We start from the raw sequence: 18,693 nt of genomic DNA on the forward strand, positions 1-18,693 counted from the left end.
AAAAATAAGAAAGAATGAAAGATGAGTTGAGAAAATAGGAAACGAACAAATACTTCTGGATTGTATTTCCTCCGTCCAAAAAATACTTAAACTAGAAGGGGATGTGATTCCTTCTAGAACAATAAATCTAGATTATCCCTGCTACAACAATGAATGTGGATTATCCTAAGAGGGAACATCCTTCTGGGTTGATTTTTTTCTATAGAGGGGTAGGTGTGTGTACACTGTACAGTATCATTCCTATGGGCGCCGCCGTGCAGTGCAGCGCCGCTGCTTGGAAGCTGCAAGTGCATGCGACACACGTCACTTCTCAACACGGTCTCCCTCTCTGCCTCGTGGGCCCCACGTCTTTTCCCAAGTAGGAAGCCAATCGGAACTCGAGGGCCCGCGAGCTCATCCTCCCAACTCAACTCGAACCGAGACGATCTTGCTTCTAGAATCTTCTTCCCTTCTTCCCAAACCAAAAAAAAAGAAAAAGAAAAAGAATCTTCTTCTCCGACCCGCCCCGCCGGTGGGGAGGCGGCGGGGCCGCGGGAATCCGGCAAAGCGACGGCGATGGCCGCCGCCCGTGGTTGCCTCGTCTCTCCGCCTACATAAGGGGGCGCCTCTCCGGGCTCCGGCGCGTCGGATTGGGAGGTCGGGATGGGGAGGCGGGGGCGGGTGGTGCTGCGGCGGATCGAGGACCGGGTGCGGCGCGGGATCTGCTTCCGGAAGAGGCTCGCCGGGCTGGAGAAGAAGGCGGAGGAGCTCGCCGTGCTCTGCGACGCCCACGTCGGCTTCGTCGTCCTCTCCTGCTCCGACGACGACCGCCTCCACCATTTCGCCGCGCCCGCCACGTACGCTCTTTCCCCTTGAAGTTGAATCTGCTCAACTCTTGCTGAAGTGTATAGTAGTACTGGCTACCTTAGCTCGATTTTGTCATTTTGACTGGTATATTCAAATATCGTTGGGTATTATATTACTCGGTTCGATTTTGACTATTCCAAGGCTAGCTGCACGCCTAGCCTCTTTAGTGTGTTTTTTTTAAAAAAAATCATGTTCCGCTCATTTTTTTTCAATTTTTTTATTTTTATTTTCACGCTCCATTAGGCCAGTCACAATGGCTAGTGTCATTGCACGGCTACCCAAAATATTATACCATCTTCTCTCAAATGAAATCTTTTATGAAACAATCCCCACAGTGGAGGGGTTTCACTTTGACGTTTCCAAGACTAAGCAAAGCATTTAATTGATACAAGTTGCTGGGATCATTTGTACCCAAAATCCGGCGCGGCGCGGGAGAATGCAGAGGTCGCACGGCGGAGGCGGACGCAAGAGATCCGGTGAATGAAACGAATCGGCCTCAACGGGGGTTTCACTCTGTTACCGAGGACTTGGAAACGACGCTGACGAGTTTCACCAGGATGAAACTCTTTCCTTCTCTCTCATCCCCATTTCATGCAAATAATCATTTTTTATTCAGTCTTACCCCTATTAAATGTGCATGACACACCAGTGAAACCCCCATTGTGACTGGCCTTAGAGCGCTCCGGCCGGGCAAAATGCTTTCTTGTATCTGGCTGCTTGCAGAGTTGCAGTAAGTGATGCTGTTATTTTTCTTCTTCTTCAGTTCTTGATCTGGAGTAGTCGAGCGCTTTAATTTGTGCCTTTTGTGTGGTGAGCTGGGTCAATGTTCTCGTGTTAATTGTCTTCTGCTTTCAGAGTTTCAGTTCAATGACGAACTTGCTGAAATTAATGCTTATTTTCAGAGAAACATAGAATCGCCGATATAAGTTAGGAAGAAACAAGTGCTTGTTTCATAGTAGTATTATTATGGTTTAATTTATCCTACCATCCAATACAATAGAACCCAAAATCCAAGTAGCTCATTTACCAGTTTAATTACCACCCGTTGAAATGATCTGACCTTGGACTTTTAATAACTTCCGTTGGATATCTCTTTATGTAGGAACAGAATTGTTTCTAGATGATATGCAAATCCGTTCTTTCATTAACACTGTCGACACACACACACATACACATCATATATATATATATATATATATATATATATATATATATATATATATATATATATATATATATATATATATATATATTATATTTTGAATTTCGATTGCACAGTTCTCAAAAAGAAAAAGTCGCTTGCACACATGTGTATAATACACATGGATGCTAACCGGGAATATAGCTAGAGAGCTAAGGGCCGAAATTTTGTTAAAAGTAACCTCCAGAAAGAATTTGTTTACAGATGTTTGTCGAGTGACCTAGTACCAGTTTATTCCAGTTCAGAATGTAAACCCACATACAATAGTCAAAATATTTGTGATACAATAATGTGTTTGTATGCATATATAATACGGGTAATGGAATTAGGGGTAGTGCTTATATATAGTGGTAGTACTATTGAGGACAGGGAATATCCAGTTGAGGCAAGATGACCTATCTATGATTTGATGTGCATTTTGTGGATGATTTACAGTTTGGAGTGATTTTTTATATTTAGTATTTGCTGCCATATGAGATGTAAATATTCAGTTTAGTGGAACTTTCCAAGATCAACACCAGATAGTATCCTTTGGATTGATATTGATGTAGTCAATCTGTAATTAAGTTGTCTTCTTGTGTTTTATAATTAGAAACTATAATTAGTGACTTCCAGACCATTATATATTTAGACAAATTAGCAGTTGAGTAGTCTGTATAAATTAAATGTCTTCGATTATTGATTCTCTAAGTGGTTGGGAGTGAATTACTACATGTAGTAGATCATTTAGAGATCTTGCGAAATAAAATAACCATTTGCGATAGTATAAATCGTTTACAATATATACAAAACATAATGAAAACACGCTGGTGCTATACGTACTGACTATGCAAGGGACATGTATCTATAAGTTAGAGAAAATTTCATATATACCAAGTTTTTAGCTTGTACTAATAAATACTACTATAAAATATGTGTACCTCCTACGAATATCACTTGGACCTTATAATTCTTCACTTTTGGTCTCTCACCTAATGGATGTCACCCAAAGTTCGAAGTGTCCCTTTTGTTGAATATAGGGGTAGAGCTACATTGGAGGGCGGCCCGGGGGGGGGGGGTATTTATATTATTTACCTATAGTTCATATATTTTTATCATATGCACACCCCCGTTAATCCAAAGCGCCCACATCAGTCCTACAAAGCAAGTGAGTGGAACCATCCTTCATTTATCGCCCATTGTTGAATATATAGGAGGTTTTTGAAAACTCATTTGGCCAAAATAATTTTATGTGGGATTAAAATTACATTTGTTTTCCATGAAAGATCCAATGCCTAGGTCTCTTCTAGTGCACCAACAACCTAAGTTTAGGTCAATTTTGCAAACATGTGATGATGTGTACACAATTCAATTATAGGAATGTAAATTGCATAAATTAATGTTGAAAATAATGAGCGCAAGATAGACATCCGATGCATTTAGGTTCGAAAATTTGTTGATTTCTGACTTATGGGGGTAAGCTTCGCTTGACCATTCTACCAAACCACTAGATCTCCGGCACAAGATGAATTTGGTCTAGTACTAGCTCTAAAATTGAGCTTTGTGGGCCTTGATCACTAGAGATTGATCTTCCCTTAATTTTAGGTAGGTGGGCTCAAAACCTTCATAATCAAAGCCTCAGGGTTTTCCATAGCCTTCTTAAAGAAATTACAGGCACAACTCCTAGCCATTTATGAGGCAACAACCTACTAGAGTTAGAAGTGGATGGCGCTTTCTTAATGTTGATCAATTGCCACACTTGCTTAATATGATACAATGTATTTGGTTTGGCTCAACTAATTCTCACCTCTCAAATGGAAGCTAAGTGCTTAAGAGTGTTAGAGTTCCCTTGGTACGTACAATAGGGGCGAATTATCCGTACCCATCCAACCAAATCTAGCCATTGGGGACCAAAAACCCCTTCATCCCGAGGCTAATGGTTAGACCGCTATTAGAGCTCTCGACGGTCAGACCACTGGTAATTTACCCTAATAAGGTTTTATTTCGATGGGGCTTCTATCCCTTCTTGTGCATATGTAGTGGCCAAGTATTAAACTATAATATTGGTTACATGCTCATGGACGACCATGATTTTAGCCAATCCAAATAAGGCCTAAAGAAGGAGAAGTGAAGATGCGCATGCAATGGGCCAACATTTTAGTATATCCAAATAAGGCCTAAAGTGTGAGTAGTGAAGAGTAGGGAAAACAATTTGTTGCAAAATTTATTAGTACTTTGTGACTTGAATCTCCCTTTCGGAGTTGATTGAATTATGGTAATTTGTTGGTGCAATTGCATATAGAAACTTTGGTGTTTGGCTAACTATATTCCTTGTGATTTTATTACATCAAAGTTGTTTAATGCTCCATGTCTCAAAAATCTTAGGCCAAATACTACATGCAATAGATCACACACATGCATAAACCCTACTTATACTATTTTCCCTACATGTTGGTTTATTTCTAGGGGCGTAAGTATGTGTGTGTCTTGCATCCATATCTTTGTGTCTACCTCTCTCAAGGTGGCAATGTGGGACTAAAATAAATTATTGTCTCATATCCATATGTTAGTTTCGATGTTCATACCTTTTTCCATTGGCTAGGATGTCAGAAGGAACGTGTGAGAGTAGCAATCAGCGGATAATAGTTGTCTAAATTTATTTTGATTTATCAAACGAGATATAATAGTTTCCACATCATATTTGGACAATGGCTTAAAATGTAGAGTAAATGGCATCTTCACATGTTTTCAATATACACGTGGATTAATTTATAATTTGACTTTTCACAAGGATGAAAAAAATAAGTCATACTACCATAAGCCTTGATCATGTTCATGAAGTTAGGCGTTGGTCCCACCATCCTATCTAACCTAGACACTAGTATTTATGGTGAGTGAAGGGTCCTTACTCCTGCAATTGTATGTTTACCTTTGCATCTTTAGTTCACATGCAATTTAGTGTGCGGGGTTGGGGGGGGCGAGGGGGACGGGATTGCGGTGTTCTCCACATAGTTGGCATGATACAAGTAAGGGTCTTCCTCCCCAACTACCAAGGAGTTGCCTCCTACTCTACTATGTGAAGGATCGAACACAAGAACCAAGCCTACTAGAGGGGGGAGGTGAATGGTAGGAACACCAAAAACAAAAAACGTTTAGCGGAAATAAAAGTTACCTTCTAACTTGATGAAGTTGCCTTGTAGCTCGGTTTGACCGTCAGATTAACTCCGGTCTGACCGTCAGATTATCTCCAGTTTGACCGCAGTATAGCTGCCGGTCTGACTGCTTGTCCGCCACTGGTCTAACCGCTGCCTTGCCACTGGTTGGACCGCCGCTTCGCCATCGGTGTGACCACCCATCGATCTCCTTGCCTACTTGGCGCCGCCGCCTGTCTAATTGCCCATTGTAATCCGGTTAGATCGTCAAGATCCAGAAAAACACAAACTGATGAAACTCTTGAAAGTAGATCAACTTTATTGTATCAATATGTGTTTAAAAGAGCATCTAAAGCACTCCACTCTCAACTCACGAACTAGGATTGAATCTTCGAAGCAAACCCTAACTTTTCTCTCCCAAAAAATCGATATCTTCTAGTCTCAATCCCTCATCTATTTATACAAACTAGGGAAACAACATCCTCATACAATTCCTCACTCCAATCTTTCCAAACTTCGACTCCAATCCAAATTTGACTCATCTTTCCATACGCACACAACACCATGTGTATGCCATATGAAAACCTTCACCTCCACGTGCATTGTTCTCTAGCCTTAGCATCCTGCATGATATCCTTGACCGTGTGGAACTCAACTTCTCTCAAGCCTAGTCCCAATCCATCGCCGTCTATACTCTTATGGCCTCAAGCAACACTTGCACATGAACAACAAAGGAACTCCCATATCCGAGTACAAGTTAAGCTGGAACAACTTCACTCACATCAGCACACAGTATCACATAAGAATAGAAACCATCTAGAAGTTATAAACATGAAGCAATCGAGAAATTTCACGAAGACAATCTAAAACCGACTCCAACCCGGAGTCTGCCGGTCTGACCATCGGACACCTCCAGTCTGTCTGGTGGCACCTGACTGGTCTGACCGACCACGCAGTGCCGACTGCATTTCGCCGACCGAAAACACTATTCACCATGTTTTCAATAAACACTTACCTTTGATAATTGTTCATCACATAGATTAAACCAATATCTTGATTTCACAGTGGCGTAACCCCTTGATAACTATGCAAGAGTTTTGAAGACATACTTTGTTCATAATATGGCCATAATATGTGGCTTTAATGAAGATGAAAGTAGAAGCAAACTTAAAGCTCAATATGTTCCCAACCTTTTTATGTGGAATTTTACAGGGATCTTTGTTCTTATTTTCTGCCTTTTGTTGATACTTGGTATACTATAAAGTTATCTTTTGCATTTTGGGGATATTTGTAAGCTTAATTTGGATTATATATTTTTTTACAATCCAACTTTGTGGTTCTTCTAAGGTAGATTTTGATGAATCTTCCCATCCTAGGCCCCCTTCTCTTGTGCCAGTGACTAACGCCCTTCACCTCTCTTAGTCATGCCACTAATTTGCTTTGGCAACCACTGCTCCTATCACCCACTCCCTTTCGCCGGTGGTTTTTCTCACCTTTCTTCCACACCATACATCATATTATGGTTTCCCTTGCCCTCTAGGATGGAATTCATGCAGTGGTTCTTCCAAAGAACAACCAACGAGCGTTGCTGGTGGGAATCATCGATCTAGAGGGATGATTTAGTCGGTTGCTATGCTATTAACCCATAACAAAGACAAGGTTGTCTACTTTGTGGATGGAACTCTGCAATCCTAGTCACTTGTCTTGTTGCCATATGTTGACATACCCAGACATCATAGTCGCCATAACCTTTGCTTCCTCTGATATTTCCTATGACTAACATGGTTCAAAGGCCTTGTCCTCTAGCTCATTTAGATGTCACTTCTAGATCATTTGACTGTTGCTATAGTGTGGAGGTCTTCGCCACGTAGGTGGATTCATCAAAGGGTTGACATGGAGAAATCTAGGTGCACTAGCGTAACCTTGCACACCCACCTCTTGTATCACTCACTAAGGACCTTTGACTGTCTCTGCTTCAACTGCTTCTCTATCGATCATATCCATGTAGTTTGAAAGTGGAGAGTCCATCCATGTATTGGAAGATTGCCTACATTTCTACCTCCACTATTTAACATCGTTAGGGTTATTTCGCACCGCCTTTGCATGATCCAGGGTTTCCACATCTTCATTCAGGGGGATTTTTTTTATTAGCTCATGCAAAAGACACCATCGGGGCCTAAGAGTAGTTGCTTGCCTTCATGGCACAATACCAGAAGGCCATTGTGGCACCCTGTCTAGGTGGCCGCTGAGTCACACGCTTAGTGCATGTTGGACACCACCACGAGGGATGCCTAAATCTCAATCTCCATTACCACCTCCAATAGTTTGCCCCTCCCCTCGCTCTCTAGGTCCACTAGAAGGTAGGGGCAAACTTCTTAATAGCTTTTCACAAACTAGTTCCCATGTGAAATGTTATTTTGTGTTGCAACCTGACATCCCCTTGTTCTAGATGAGTAATGATGTGCGTGTCCATCTAGATGCGCTCAACAAATGTTGCACTCCATACTTTTCTGGTTGCTACTGCCTTTGTCTTACGTTCATCAATGATTGTAGATGTGGTGGAGGTTGCACTAAGAACTGAATGGGGGCAGATCTCTCTACCAAGATGCTCATTTCACTCCACTAGAACTTCCTCGTTCGTGTCTAGACCCATAGCTTTTGGACTTCTCCCTTCACAATAGCCTCCACTATGCCTAGATTTCAAGCTTTCCCTCAAGCCATGGACTAGGCTAGGTCTGATCTTGTGACACCTCATCCATCTACATCTTGAAAGATCCTGATTTTACGCACGGCAAATCTGATTCTTGAATGTTATTTTAAGGTCAAGTCAATTGACCTAGAAACCTTGGCATTTTATTATGTTGAGGTTTTAGATGATTGCTTGTTCATAGATCTATGCACAAGCGCCAAAGCATAAGACTCGGTTCATTTATGAGTAGGCTGAAGATCCAGCTAGTATTGTTTGCATGTTGGATGCATACACAATTGCTCAGGAAAAGGCCGTGTCTATTTCTAAGTAGGTTGAAGATACATCTAGTAGGAGCAAGATGTTTTGTTTATTATAATGTTAGCATTTGATGAACCATGGTTGAGGACCAAGCACAATAGTCGATGGCTTCCCAGAAGTTTGCACCATTGAGCAACGAATGTGGACATGGTGGGATATTGTCCTATGACTACGACAATTGTGACACTCACTCTAGTCACTTCTTGAACACCCCTTCTTGGACAAGGGAGATCTCACCATCAGTGGTAGACCAGATCGACACCTTTTGGTAGAGAAAAGCTCCTAGGGATACTTGTCATGATGGTGTGGTTGAAGTTTGTTGGCATACAATCGTCATATTTGCGCGCAGTGGGAAGCATGACTATGATGATAAAAATGACAAGCTACAACGTGAAAAAGGGCCCAAACACAACATATTTTCTTTTTATTTTGCAAGAAAAAAGCTCTAGAAACCTAGATTTCCTCTCCTTAGATGAGTCATTGGATGGTAGATGATGATTCTCAGTGTCCCGATATTTCAATGAGAGGAGATAACTTTTCAATTATGAAGGAAAAAAGTCCACATTTCGTCTTTCAACTATGACCTTGGTTCGATTTGGGTCCTTCAACTACAAAACAACTTACTAATGGTCCTCAACTCTTGGGACGGTCTATATTTCATCCCTAGGCTTAAACTTGGGTGGTTTTGAGTGATGTGGTTTTAAATAATATATAAGATCAAGAGAGATATGAAGGGGGAAAGGAAGCAATGTTGACAATTGGGTTGCAATATTTTCTTCTTCTCTCTTTATTTTATTGTTTAATATCGATTGGTGTTTCATGTCATTACCTATTTGCCCATATGTACTCCATGCATGGGACTCATCATCGAAAACCACTTAGGTTTGAACTCAAGGATGAAATGTGGACGGTTTTAAGAGTTGAAGGACCAATAAGTAGATAGTTTCATTCTTGAGGAATCAAAATCGGACTAAGGCCATAGTTGAGGGACCAAATGTATGATTTTCTCAGTTATATAAAGAAATGTCAATGAGCCAACTACGCATGCATGATATTTTGAACCTTAGTGTTGACATAACCACTCTAGCAGGTCGTTGATCTTAACGGCACATGGTCAACTTTAGTCCTACAAGCAATCAAAAAAAGCAAGAGCTAGATGAAGGCTAGCCGAAATTTGTGAATATAAGAGGAAGTTTAATCTGAACACAAACTTGGTGGATTTCCAAAACTAAGAAATGGAAAGTCTAGTCGACACGTGCATCGACATGGAGAAGTCAAAGATGGGAAACGGAAAGTCTAGGCAATATGTATATTTACACGGTAAAGTAGGGACGTAGATGCTAATTTGAAGTGAACAAAACCCGAGAACCCTTAAGGGTTGACTACTTATTCATAGGAGAAGAATAGCTACGAGGTGGTGTATTGCGCATTTTTCCCTCGTTCCCAAGAATATTTTCGATATTGTTTCATTCATTGTAACCGGCTTAGAGGTGGACAGGGATCTACTGGAAAATGCATGAAGAGGGTTTTCAATCAATTAAATAGGACCCAAGGCAGACTTCTAGAGTAAAAGTCATGCTTCTTTTTTGTTGTGGCTATATAGGAGGCCGTACTAGCGAAGTAATACTTTCATCATTGTTTTTTTGTGTTCCTACCTTTCGTTCCTAAGCATAATAGCATCAAGTAACATTTCATTATATTTTGCAAATCATGTTTATGGAAGCCTAATAATGAATTTACCTAATAGCTCAATTGATACGCATGAGTTTGTCTGAGTCGTATTTGTATAATATATTCAACTTAGAATAGTTGAACTATAGGCGATTGTAAGCAAGGTAGGGATGTCCTCATTTATAGGTCTAGACAATAAAGGCTCCCATGTTGACACGTTGCAATGTCTAGCAAGCATGGTAAGGATGTTCCTTCATCAATAGATCTAGACAAGGAAGCTTGCCGTGTTGACACGTTGCTTAGTTCAGTACTTTTTCCTTAACTTGGGAGTCTACAAAAACATATGTTCGATGCTCATGTTGGGAGTCTTTCATTGAGGTCCCACTAGTTGGGCGACTAACTATGTAGGGGGAAGCAATGGTCTAGTGGATGCCAAGTGGATGCCAAGAAACATTAACTAAACAACATACAAAGCAATCACCTAGGGCGTCATCTCGTCCTTCCTTTAGATCCTTAGGTTAAGGAGCATAATAAGGTTTTTGTCACACCCGCACCTACTTGAAGAGGCTTTGTTAGCCGATGTGTGGTTATGAACATTAGTTTCACGAAGAGTAAATATGAGGGAGCTCTGCATGTTTGGTAAAATGAGATGATATCTGCACAGTGGTCAATGGAACTAAGTGTTTGGTCATTAGCCACTAGGAAAATGAACTAGATGATGGCCTCTACTACCTCACATGCTCCAATACTAGGGGTATTCTACATTAGTGACATCCAAGGTCATCTTCCATGGGAAATTATCTCACAATGAAGCTCTCATTCTCATATGGAGCTAGCTATTGGACTACCATCAATTGTGATCCACGGGATGACGTGGATAAAATCTGTTTGTTCAATGAGATCCGAGACATCAAATTTACCACTGACCCTTGGATGTTGGTGGGCGACATAACCTTGATCTATCAAGATTAGAATAATAATAATAATAATAACTATTGTTCCGATAGGCACATGATGGGTCTATTTCGTCACATTTTGGATGATCTAGAGCTAAAGGAACTCAATCCCAACAGGTGCAATATCACTTGGTTGAAAGATAGAGAAAGGCACATCTTTGTGTGATTTAACATGCTTTCCCCTACTTAGCATGGGAAAACATGTTTTCCCAATAACTTCCTCTTTCGCACCCTCTCTCCTATGGTCTTTGACAATATACCTAGAAACATCCTACTCAGCAAAGGGCAAACAAAGGTTTCACATAGAATATTTCTAGTGCAAAATAGTAAAAAACCTTAGCTGGACCAATGCTTGATTGCCAATCATTTTCACAGCCGAGATAGACATTTGCATCGAACTACGAGGGCATTGTTTTTCTCGAAAACGCAAGAGAATTGCATTTCATTTTATTAAGAGGAAAAAATAAAGGAAAAAAATACAAAGTAGGAGAGACCAAATCCCTCATACACACCCACACCCCGGCCAACCCCGGCCAATTAGGTGCATAGGTTTGTCGAACTACTAAGAAACTTTTGGAGGGCAGACGCCCCCCGCTAAACACCAAAGATTACCCTCATTCTCTACCACCTGCAAGATCGTCACAACATTAGGACTAGTGCCATTGAAAACATAGTTATTGCAATGCTTCCAAATCTCCCAAGCCACTAAGATAATCAAGGAGTTGAGTCCTTTTCGCACATCCTTTGGCCGATATTTTGTAGATTGGCTCCACTACCTCAAAAAACGATGGTTGAAGGTTGAGGCACTATACCAGAGATCCCTAGCTTCAAGAACAGAGCTGTCCACACTTAGCGGGAAAAGACACAAGAGATCAAAATGTGTTGGATGGATTATTCACTTTGATCACAAAGGGGATAGGCCGCGGGGTGCTGCAGTCCGCGCTTTGCAAGCCTGTCGGCTGTCCAACATCTATTATTGACGGCCAACCAGAGGAAGAACTTATAGCGAAGAGGAGCCCAACTCTTCCAAATGCATTTGCAAGGAGCAAACTTGATCGATCCCAGGAAATAAGTTTCATAGGTAGATTTACAAGTATGCATCCCATCAGCGGTTAGCTTCCAAACATGCTGGTCTTGTACATCTTGTAGCAGAACCACCTCGTCTACCAAAGTCCAAATGGTCAAGTACTCATAAAGGACCTGAACAGATAGTCCCCCATGTATGTCAGCCACCCATCTTCTGTTTTCCAAAGCCTGCACCACAGTATGTTGCTTCCTTGCCCTCTTGAAGATCAAGGCAAAGGGATTAGAGGCTAGCTCTGCTACTGTTTTACCATGTAGCCACCTATCACTTCAAAACTTGGTATTTTCTCCATTTCCAACCATAGTTTTGACAACGACATTAAAAAGAGAATGGACATTCTGAGGCACATGAATAGACAAACCGGCCCAAGGCCTAGCAAAATCAGTTTTTTGAAGCCATAACCATCTCATGCGTAGTGCCCTTTTAGAGTTGAACTAACAAGAAATTAAATACATAAATATCCATAGTTAGCAAGGTTTTGCCACAGACAGGCATCCTCGTCAAGAAATGGAAATTCTCATTGCTAGAGTGATTGGATATGGGAGTTCAAAATGGAATTACAATAGCCTAACAACAAGTGAGGATTGCTTTGATCAAAAAAGGTGATGCAAACACTAGTTTCTTTTATTACCACACAACTCACAGCAATTGACACACCTTCATCCAACAACTCTTAGATGATATCCAACCATATGGTCGCAAGAAGAAAAGGCCTTGTTGGCACATTAGTCTACAAGCCTTATTTGGTTCTCCACAAGACTAATCCAACTCCTTGAATTGGTTCTCCACAAGACTAATCCAACTCCTTGAATTTAAACTTGATTGAGGCAAAAATGGCAAGTACGCAGAGCTAGAGGCCAAGTCCTCGGAGAAAGATGTTCGGGTAGAAACTAAGGCAATACGAGAAGAGAAGACAAGGATCCGATGGTTTCTCGAGTCTCTTCTATCACCAATGATGGAAAACGAAAGATATCCTGACAACAACCAACCGACATTTATGAATGGACGTAACTAGCTTCAAGAAGTCGAATCGGACATTCATCCCATTGATTCTTATGAAAACCAATGCTACTACTTTATGGTATTATTGGATAATAAACTTGCTCCTCATCTTCTCCAAGTTGTTCTCGAATATCTTGGCACTTCAACATGCACTACTATGAAGTTGGTTGCCAAGAACTAGAGTGCCTTTATGAAAGACCGCTTCACACATTACAACTTCGAGTTAGTACGCCAAACAATGAAGAAGCTACATAGCGGTAAAATTTTCATTTCTTCTTTTTCAAATTCAGTAAGTTCAAACATTCAAATCATTTCAATGGTCATTTCTCATGGATGGGATGCTTGGGGATGATATCTGGCATGAACAAGGAGTCCACTAGCGGACCCCTTGTCGCCACAAATATTGATACTTGTAATCACATCCAAAACACGTTCTTCAAGAAGCATTGCAAGAAAGGCTCTTCTCCGTACTAAACATTATTCCTAGAATAGCCCTTCTCATCAATCCAACTTGCTTAAAGCTATATCAAACTAAGTAAATCCTTCGAATCTTGGTGGGGCATTGGCCAAGTAAACTACTATAAATGTTCAGTGGAGCAAATACATTGCAGCAATGACAAGCTAACAATTATCACTGAGGAGCTCCGATGTGAGGTGTTACAAGTCCGCACATTCACCAGGCAATAAGAGCCACAACCTAAATACACATACGCTTGAGCTAGTTGAGTAGGAAAGAAGTATTGTAAACCTACAACAAATGCTTCTAGGCAAAATCATGTGCCACTATTGCTTGTGTGTATTACTAGAACCAAGAATCACATGATGCTAGCGGCAAGTCAAGCAAGAAAGAAAGTATTGTCCAAGCAGCCACATGAACGGATCGCTAGCCATTTGAGTCCCACAGGAAGGTAGGCTATCCATTCATGCGGCATCGAGCTTGCCATGGGACGGCATGAATCGCATGAGATTTAGGACAAGAAAAAGGAGTAGGACGGGGCGGCTGGGTAGAATGGAAAGGAAAAGGGAGAAGGGATTAGAGATCCAATAAGCACCAGCACGTGGCTATACATGTGTTGGGCCTTCTTGTAAGTTTTGTTTGGGCCTCCTGTGGGGAATGGGGACAGAGAGTGGGGGAGCACCCCGACCACAATGGAACAGGGAATAGATGGCCAATCTCCAACCCCTAATAGAGGAATTCCCTGACATGTAACGGAGTATGAAGTCCTATTTTGTTATCCCTAAACATAAATTTCCTTAACATCCTAGTAAGTAAGTTGATTCAGTTATATGTTCCATCCAGCTCCTAACTCCAAAGAATTGTGCAATAGATGTGTCAGGTAAAAGCTAAATACTCAATAGCAATCCAATGGATAGCACCATCACTAAGCACAAGGCAAGAAAATGATTGGCCGATTTTCTTATAAATATTTAGGACTACCTATGGGCATACAAAAAAAATGAAGGGAAATTTACACCTAGTCATCGATAAGGTCATGAGAAGATTGTTGAGCTGAAAATGAGAGCACCTCAAACCATTGAAACCAAATTAGAAAATCGAAGTTGTTCTGATGAACTAGTCAGTCCTTGGTTCATGGTACCCTAGTTTAACCATAGTCCAATGATGAATAACTTGGTTCAAATATATTATCTTTAGTTTTTTATGTTCAAATTACTGGTATGTAAGGTAAAAATTGCTAGTATTAAGTTAACTAACTTTCACTTTTCAATGTATTCATGAATGTGGTATGGCTTCGATGATCTTTCACATGTAGAGTGACAAACATGGTCATTGATTTTATCCTTTCCTTTCGTGCGAAACGAAAAATTATATTTATCGCTAGTTTTTCCCTCTAATCTTTTTAACTAACCGATCATAGCATGCTTTGCCCTTAGTTTTTTCTTCTCCTGTCTAGCTTTCGTCATTGTGATCCGAAAAAATTATGCCAACTAAGCCAGTCCTAACTTAAATAACAGTTTACTACTAATCACCATGGAGCCCACTAAATGGACTATCAAGGAAATTAACAAAAACCATAAGAGGGTTCCTTTTAGAGGTCATGGCCATGCCACGGCAAAGCATTGTTGGATAGCTTGGTCTAATGTGCTCACCAACTTTGCAATCTGGAAATTTTAGTGCAAACTCTATGAGTGAAATGGATTTGGTACTAGCGCAACACTAAGAAATCATAGTTCAGGCAACAAAGAACAACATTAAAAGCAATGTCAATGTTCTTCAAGCTTGGATCCACTTTTAGTAGAAGGATGACAAGTACTATCTTGTTTCCGGAAGACAAATGAACTGACATAGAATGGGTTGAATCCATTTCCACAACACTATATCAACGCATTTGTAAGCCCATCCGGTGTCAAATATGTCATTGGATCCACAACTTTCAGGTAGCTCTTAGGATGCAAGGGCTTGACCCAAGCATTGTGGTGATCAATAATACATCGGTCATGAAATTGTTATATGAGAATTACAAGTTGTAATCTACAGATACTGATGGGTGGCCTTTTTGCACACAGGTCATGGGTTGTCATGAACTTCATTTGCATTTTTCTCTTAATACCATGATACATAAATCTTTTCCGTATTTGTGAGAAAAAATAGCATCCACTTTTATGCCTCCTTTTTCTTTAGCCTGTGATTGTCCACTCATTTTCTTTATAAATTTATATCACTGACTTAGCAACTTTTTTGCAGTATAGAAAACATTGTGGAACGTTATGAGAATTCTCTAACAGCACAAAAGGGAGTACATGGCAGGCGCACTCCGGAAAAGGTAAAATGCGGATAATAGCAACAGAAATAAAACACTATATAAGAAGTGCCTTTGTTCGCATTTTAATCGGGATAAACGGATATATAATTTCTCTGATCCTGTGCCATGAATTTATTTTTAATAGTAGTTCAATCATTCTATGGTTATATCATATTTACCTTTTTTTTCAGAGTAGAAACATCACTACCTGAGACAAAAAGACTCATTTTTACTGTGTAAAACATTTTACAAAGTATGGCTAACAGGTGCTGGCAGAAATTTCAACTAATTAAAAGAAGTGTGGCTAGTTACAAATTTGACACTTGACCCATGTATTTGTATAAAAAAATTGAATCATGTTGTGATTTTAGTGGCTTTGTCCGATAAGTTAATTATATATTGTACACTTGCAGAGAGACACTCATTGGTGAAAATTTTCCTGCCGGTGCTGATGATAATTATTTTACCATACCAAGGGCAAGGATTTTCATGTTCCCAAGGAAACAACAGATAAAGGGTCGAACGATGATGACATGCGGTATCTGACAAGTGCCTCTGCAAGTAACAACTTCAACCAAAAATATTTTCAAACAGTTGACTAAATATGAGAAAATTGCAGATCTATTGATGAAACAGACATATCCACATTGAACATGGACCAGCTTAGCCAAATTGAAAGATTACTGGAAGATGAACTAAGGTGGACAAGGGCAAGAAAGGTATGTGGCACCTTAGTAATAGACAGAATAGAAGAAGACAACATGTATCTCTTTAGAACATGAATATTTCATTTATTTTAACTTATTAGATTATGTGCATCACATAAAGATTTTTGCGTAGACATTCCATTTCTTTTCCAGGAAAGTGTTTACCTTACTATTGTACCTTGGAAGATCTTCCTTAGCTGTCTCACTATTTTACTTGATAGAAATACCAAAATATTGTTCAGTTTGGTCCTTTCTGTGATTCACAACTCACAAGTTAGTCTCTGTCACACGGTAATTTGTAAGAATGGTTTGTCCAAAATGTTCCTTTTCTCATCTAATGCTGATTCATTACTACAATCTAGAAGAAACACTAGTGTGTTCCTTAGGATAATAATCTAGTATTTCAAACCGATCAATTTGAGGCAATATTAATTGCCCATTCTGAATTCCTGATGGAAGAAAATACTTGCTATCCCAATACATCATTGTGTACTCAAACAGTGGATGTATCAACTTGCTGCATTACTCTTTCAGTGTCCTTGAGAGAATTTTGGTTTGATCTGCAACCAAATTCACTTCAAATCTGACAGTATATCTTTGTACGGACATAGGTGGTGGTGGATAGAAGTGCCAGATTACAAAAAAAGGTATGCACTGAGTAGTCTGTACCAAAACTAAGTTTTGTAAAACGTAAGTTAGCTCGATTTGTAGTCCATACAAGTGAAAACTGGTGCATGTCAGCAATAATCAGAATCCCTGATGTCCATTTGGAAATCATGAACAAATTGACCATGCTACGCATGCTTTGCAGGTGCAGGGGAAAGCGGCGATTGTTGAGGTTGAGAGGGGCTCCATGGAGATTCCCATAGAATCTGGGCAGGAGAAGGTGATCACTGGATGCAGTAACTATTTCTGTCAGTCACAAACACTCCAATCTTTCTGCAAACCCTGCAAACATTCACTTGCTACTCTGCTTGTAAGCAGGAACAGATAGGAGGGGAGGCTGTGGAGGAGCAACGGAGCCGGACTACGCCGTTGGACCTCAACATGCCTTGCTGGGACGCAGGTCCTCTGCAGTAAACGTAGATAACATTATCTTTGCACAGCAATCTGAGTCTGTCTAACGTTAGTCGCTACTACTGTCCCCGGTACTAACAGTGTCGTAAGTTACTGTTGCTGGGAAACTACTACTACGCTTTGCTAATCTTTTTTTACTGTAGCCGTTCATATCCAGGATACTGTGCCGTAACTGGAGCACACCAGATTCAAATCAAATGTACTGTGACACCATTGTATTTTAAAATGTGTTTTTCTCCTACTTCCTACTAGTTCTAGTTCATGTTCGGTGGAAAATTGTAAACCAAATAAACCGGCATCGGTATTGGTCGATGTGTACCCGTGGGCTCTGTAATAAGACTGTCCGTGCCTGCAAATTAGTACTGATAATGTGTGTCATGGTTTTAAATAATGTTCTGCCTTAATAATTCCTAGCAATAGTGTACTCCTCCGTCCAAAAAAAAAACTCAAATCCTAGCTATGCTTGTTCAATTTCATAGCTATGATTTGATTCTTTTTAGAACGGAGGGGTACACTATAGTCACAAGAAAGAAACAAGGTAGGTCTTGTTCGGTTAATCCCTTCCTTAAAAGGGACCAAGAAGAACTTAGAGATGATTTATTCCATATCTATTGTGGTGTGAAATTATTCTCTCAATCCCTCCCTATTAGGGAATTAAACGAACAATGCCGTAGTGTTTTTTATCCAGGAACATTCGTCCTCACCTGTATCAAAACCTCTCACAAGTAGTATATTTCGTTTCTCGATCTTATCGACTCAAAAGCTCCGTAACTATAGGGTACATCCTCTAATAAAAAGAACTACTACATATGTTCTCAAAATATAAGAATAAGAAGAATAACCTAGTATCAAGTAAGATATTTTAGAGCACTACGAATACATATGACACATCCGGTTTTATATTCTTATATTTTAGAAAGGAAAGAGTATTTACAAATTCGTAGCGAGAAATTAGTTATTTTTTTTTCCAGAGGTGTACTCCTAAGTTATGAGACATTTCGCTGCTACCTCCGTACCTGATACTCTTGGTACAGATAGAATAGGAGCATGACTGCCTGCATGAGTTCCTGGTGCCTGCTAGGCCATCGGCTATTCTCCACGAAACCCAGAAATTTTACAGGGCTTATGCAGAAAATTAGTTCAAAGCCCATTAAATTCTCGTAAAATCGATCCCTATGTCCCAAAGTAAGCCAGACCATCTTACATATTTTCAAAACATTAGAGTGGAACATTGTTTTTTTTTCGTTTA

General features: G+C 40.2%; 1 protein-coding gene across 3 annotated transcripts; it reads left to right on the forward strand.

The window, feature by feature from the left end:
• Window positions 1-389: 389 nt before the first annotated feature.
• LOC4335658 (uncharacterized) lies at window positions 390-17,835 on the forward strand. 3 transcript variants are annotated; one of them, XM_066309618.1, is made up of 7 exons: window positions 659-836; window positions 15,608-15,681; window positions 16,074-16,198; window positions 16,280-16,379; window positions 16,979-17,014; window positions 17,179-17,253; window positions 17,352-17,835. In XM_066309618.1, the coding sequence occupies exons 3-7, from the start codon at window positions 16,194-16,196 to the stop codon at window positions 17,445-17,447; spliced, it is 312 nt and encodes a 103-aa protein (XP_066165715.1). In that variant the 5' UTR covers window positions 659-836; window positions 15,608-15,681; window positions 16,074-16,193; the 3' UTR covers window positions 17,448-17,835. The 3 variants fall into 3 exon arrangements, 2 of the variants coding, with proteins under 2 accessions (XP_066165715.1, XP_066165716.1); XM_066309619.1 differs by having other exon boundaries at window positions 17,358-17,835; XR_010740800.1 differs by lacking the exons at window positions 16,979-17,014; window positions 17,179-17,253; window positions 17,352-17,835 and having other exon boundaries at window positions 390-836; window positions 15,603-15,681.
• Window positions 17,836-18,693: the final 858 nt, after the last annotated feature.

This window comes from Oryza sativa, chromosome 4, assembly GCF_034140825.1.
Source record: "Oryza sativa Japonica Group chromosome 4, ASM3414082v1".
Classification (NCBI taxonomy): domain Eukaryota; kingdom Viridiplantae; phylum Streptophyta; class Magnoliopsida; order Poales; family Poaceae; genus Oryza; species Oryza sativa.